The following is a 5,191-nucleotide window of genomic DNA, read 5'->3' on the forward strand; positions in this document are numbered from 1 at the left end:
CATATCATGCTACAGTAGACATTAGTTGGAGGGGTACCCACAGAATGCGTCGGTAGTTCTTCTCCTGATACACCTGGTTGATGACRTAGGTGATAAAGACGTGGAAGTGCTTGACGGCGTGGTGGTAGACGATGTCACACACCTCTGAGATCTGGAGGGACTGTTCGATGCGGTTCTCCAGGTCCATCAGGAACCTAAGGAAGGATGTATAGTATGACATCATCAGCAGGGGACAGTTGAATAAAGGTCACCATACAAGTATTACAGTATGATCTGGAATGAAAGATGAATAAGGACTTGTTTACCTTTTACTTTCAAAAAGCTTAACACAGCAGTTTAGAGGGATCAGTAATCACATGTTGCAGAGAGGATGGGGGGGGCTGATTAGTCACACACACAGGCTTCTCTTACCTCTCACTGGCCTTCATCACCTCCTCAATGTTGGAGAATAGGAAGTGCATGTCTGATTGGCTGAGTGTGTTGACCAGGTCAGGGTTCTTCAGGAAGTGGGTCTCCAGCACCTCCAGACTCTTGTAGTAGGATGCCTCTGAGGTCACCAGCTCAAACATGGCCTTGAGAACAGAGCAAGGACACAGGTCATGTAAGGCTCTCACTTACCATTCACCATCCAGTAAGACCTCTCTGACCTTTCACCCTCCAGTATAACCTTTTACCTCTCTCTCTCTCTACTGTATGGCCTTTGACCCCTCACCTCTTGTATGATGACCTCTCTCTGCGGTAGCTGGGTGAGCAGGCCGCTCTGCTGCACGACCTCCAGGTTCTGCCACAGACTCAGAGAGCGAGAGTTGTTCCTCAGCTGCAGCTGCAGGGCCGGTGGGGACGTCACCCCTAACCCCGCGCTGACCCCCGAGGTCAACCCATCCTGCTGCCGTCGCTGCTCGATTTCCTGCTGCTTGGATGTGTCCCGGTACTCCTGGTACAGGAAGGCTGGAGGGACAAAAAGGGACGAAATAGAAATGAAAAAGGACAGAAGCAAGACAACATGAGTCTGAGCACATGGTCATATTTGGTTTGATAACAATTAAATATTATTAGTGTTATTCAGCAGAACTTTAGTCCAAAGCCACATCACACAGTATATGTGGCCCATAGGGGAATCAAACTTATAACTCACAACCACTCTTTGTTGTCTTTACACTGACCCCCGTGACCCAGAACTAAAACGTTCCCTTCATATTTGTGTGACATCGTGGTGTTGTAACTACATTAGTTATTGTGTACAGTCAATTTGAAATCATGGATCTCATCTCCTTCACATTTCTCCATCAGTCCTCTCCTTTCTTTCTCTTTACCTCTCTCTCAGCCAGTTTCAGGTGAAAGAGGGCTGGATACTTGCACATTGATAAGCAGGGTGGTTAGTTGCGGAGGAGAACATTAGCACTGTGTGTGTGTGCATGTTCTGTCCTCTCACACTACATAGACGTTAAGGTCATGTTGAACAACAGGAAACGGTTGCATAAGCCCCCTCAGTCAAATTCAAATGCTCACCTACTGTAGGTGGGTGTCTGGTATTGACACTTACATAAGAGAGGGAGAGAGAGAAAAGAAAGAGGGATATAAACGACAGGTAGAGCGAGAGAAGGAGAGAGAGGGTGAGATTGAGAGAGGAGAAAGAGGGAGGCATGCTTGAACCAACATGTTGACTAAAAGCACTTTCTGCTGAGTTATTCCATTAATGCATCCATTCAAAGAACCTCCATTTATTAACATCCAGAGATTAGGTGTGACACTGCTCTGAACATCACTATCTGAACTCATCTATACCCATTACTGTAAGTACAGAGAACAGAAGCCCACACACTAAACTCAGTCTTCAACTTTGACAGATGCACAGTGAAGTTTTAAGTGATAGATGGATGCAACTTCAGGCAAATCTTGTTATTTTTAAGGCAATATTATGGGATATGYTGTTGTTAACAGCAGTGTGTGTGTGTTTGTGTGTACCACCACCTGTGTAGGTGGTGGAACAGAGAAGATCATTATGTCAGTGCAGCAGCACCAGACTGTAGTGTGGGTGGAATACATATGTTACCTCCACCTTGCGTGGAATTGACAGTTCTACTGGCTACATTTTTCTCACCAACGTTCTTGACAATGTTGAGACTGTAGCAGATGGGTTCTACTTTCAATGGTGTTGAGCTCACTCTTTCCCTGTTGCTCACCAACCTGAGTAGAGAGAATGAGAGAAAGAACGATAGGAAAATGAAGATGAGAGATGAGCAAGGAGATGCCTTGACGTCAATGACAAACCACTATTCATCCTATAATTTACAACAATTCAAGGACACTCATTGGATCATCTGGAGGTCTATGAGAGTCAGATTGAGAGCACTTCATTTCACATTGTCAAATATAATCTGTTCATTTTGTGTGGGCTGACTAACACTGTCTCAACAGTTGACTTCTAGATAGTCAACAGACTATCTGGAAATTCTGGTTCTCCCCATTCCTTATATTATGAGAGATTCCATCCTCAAGATCATTAATATGTGTTTTAAAAGACACGTTCTCATAAAACAAGACATATATTCATGCCCCAATATTTTAACCAGGGACCAGGCTCCTTTTTTCTACCAGGATGGGTTTGATAGAAGGTGCAGAAATGCTGCAACTCCCACTTCCTCTCATTCTACAGACACACTTGTTGAAATGCGACAAGAAAAATCAGAGGACAACACGTCTATCTCCAGCCTGCCTAGCTCACTACGCACTGTTAGAACTTCACTGAGCACCTCTTCAAAAAGCTCACCCTYTTCAGCATATTATTACACAGAAATACATCACCTGCAACATACTGCACTTTCAGTAATCAATTACCAATTAGCACAAAATTACCACTTATCAACTATTGCAGAACCCAACAGTTCCTCTCTCCCCAACCCCACCCCACTCCACATCTTTTTACCTGAGTTTGACGCCCTCTTCATTGACTTGCTCCTCCGCTGGTTGCGGTGACTTTGTGTCCCCTCCGGGCTCCCGTACGGAGCAGGCGGTTGCAGTGCGTTCTGAGAGGCTCTCCATGTCTTCAGTGTGTGTGTGCRTGCCGTGCGTCCGGTACAACCGAGCGCTAGAAACGGAGGAGGAGGAAGTGGAGCCCCCTCCACACTGACCACTAGCTGGAGAAGCATCTGCACCCTTCCTCCCTCCCCCTCCCCCTCCTCCTCTCCTAGTCCAAAGAGGGGAAGAGGCCGCGCTAGTAAGTGTGTGTGGGCTCCTGAGCTCCCCGTTGCTTGGCAACGCAGTTCCGGAATGGAGGTGACGTGGAGAGGTTGGCGTACTACATACAAGAGGTACACAGTAATAAGCAGCTGCAATAACAATAAGCAAGAGTGATATCTCTACTTGAAGATGAGGAGGCAAATATAACTCTAACTGTATTAGAGTAACGGAATAGTATGAAAATGTATGCACTCAATACTGTAAGTTGCTCTTGATAAGAGTGTCTGCAAATATAACTGTAGCGCATTCAGAAAACCGATATTCCTTTACACAATATATGCAACAAAGAACAGTGTCCTGTATTGTCTTGCTCTAGGCTCATATGTCACTCAATGGAAAAGCAGCTCATAAAAGACAATGATATACTGGTTGCTCCTCAGTTTGAGTGTGTGTCTGCGTGTCTGTGTCTGTGTACGTGTACGTGTGTTTGAATCAGTCTGGGCTGGGTTACGGCGAGGCTCACCGCTGTGCCCGGGGAGATAGCGGAGGTTTCTGGAGATCAGGGACACAGAGGGAGCTGCTGCCTGACCTGCTGCCTGGGCTGGGTTCTGGACCAGGCCTCAGAGAGACTGCAGGGCCTGGAAGAGGGAGCGAGAGTGAGAAGAAGAGAGGTTGGGGGGGAGGGGAGAGAGAGAGAGAGAGAGAGGAGAGAGAGAGAGAGAGAGAGAGGAAGAGAGAGAGAGAGAGAGAGAGGAGAGAGAGAGAGAGAGAGAGAGAGAGAGATAGGAAGAGCGGGTGAGAGAGAGAGATGATAAGTAAGGGTTTAAGGGAAAGGGTGGTGGGCAAAGAGGGAAAGTGAGTTAAGGACAAGGAAATTAAAGAACTTTATCTCTATTTTCCTATATTAAACAACACACACACACACACACACACACACACACACACACACACACACACACACACACACACACTGACTCTTTTGAGTACAGGGCTGATATGCAGGTAGTCATGACTTTGAAACCCACTTTAAACAGAAGAATGTGTTGCTAGGGGAGTCTCCTGAGTTGGATTGAGAGAGAGCGTGTTTAAAGCAGATTACTGTACCCTGGGACACGTGAATAACTGGGTTTTCCTCCCAGTGCTAAACTAGTCTACTTAGGAATTGTTTTTCAATGGCACTGTTTGCCTAGCAGCTCCATTCTGGTTCCATATAAGCTGCTGCACCACTGACTAACACCGCCCAGACCTGCAAGCACTTGATTTTCCTCTGGCAAACTGGCACTAAGTGGGCGAGTTAAGAGACTGATTATCTCATGAGAACACTCACACAGTGACATTTGAATTAGTCAGTTATGAGCTCTTGATAAACAGCTGTGCGAATCCTCTACCCTTACCCTGACCTTAACCATAATCTTAACCCTTACCGTAACCATTTTAAATTTCAACTTCAATGGGGTAGGGATGTCTCAAAGATATGACCGATGGAGATAGCTAGCCTTCAAACTCAGGTAAATTCCCCTCTGCTTTTCTGAGATTACCACCTGCTTATTCRGGGGCAAGTGCTTCCATATGCTCGAGGTTATTGTTGTAACAGAAGATCTATGCACCCACCCATTAAGTCAGGAATGATATGCTTCAGTTCAGTGGAGTTGCAAAGTGCCACCGTTTTCTGCTGATCTAAGACTACATAGGCCAAAGACACATGATGTTCTATATATACAATATAATAGAATCCTTTGAGATAATCTATCCCTGTTCAGGTATTTGTAGCAGGATTCCAGTGAAAAATTTAAAATTCTTTCAAAACAGACTTTGTACTTAAAGACTGCTGGGGGTATTATGCATTACATTGGCCATTCGTCTTCTAATAAGTCGTTGTGCAATAGCCTACCAGCTTGGACAAAATAAGGCCATTTAAAACTATGGGCACACATCTACCACACACTCCACTGAACACCTGTTGTATTTATTACACCCACAGAACAGCGAGTTCAGTTTACATTCACACTCC

The 5,191-nt window shown here is 45.5% G+C and overlaps 1 protein-coding gene across 1 annotated transcript in view; it reads right to left on the reverse strand.

Annotated features, from left to right (window-relative positions):
• The window catches only part of LOC111960767 (ephexin-1-like), a 40,501-nt gene that overhangs the window by 19,740 nt on the left and 15,570 nt on the right, over positions 1 to 5,191 (reverse strand). The window contains exons 2-7 of the mRNA XM_023982972.1: positions 3,704 to 3,818; positions 2,927 to 3,298; positions 2,102 to 2,187; positions 713 to 948; positions 412 to 572; positions 42 to 194 (exon numbers count right to left, since the gene is read on the reverse strand). Coding sequence (XP_023838740.1) covers positions 42 to 194; positions 412 to 572; positions 713 to 948; positions 2,102 to 2,187; positions 2,927 to 3,298; positions 3,704 to 3,818 — 1,123 coding nt within the window. The remainder of the gene's footprint in view (positions 1 to 41; positions 195 to 411; positions 573 to 712; positions 949 to 2,101; positions 2,188 to 2,926; positions 3,299 to 3,703; positions 3,819 to 5,191) is intronic.

Source organism: Salvelinus sp. IW2-2015, linkage group LG4p (genome assembly GCF_002910315.2).
Source record: "Salvelinus sp. IW2-2015 linkage group LG4p, ASM291031v2, whole genome shotgun sequence".
NCBI lineage: Eukaryota > Metazoa > Chordata > Actinopteri > Salmoniformes > Salmonidae > Salvelinus > Salvelinus sp. IW2-2015.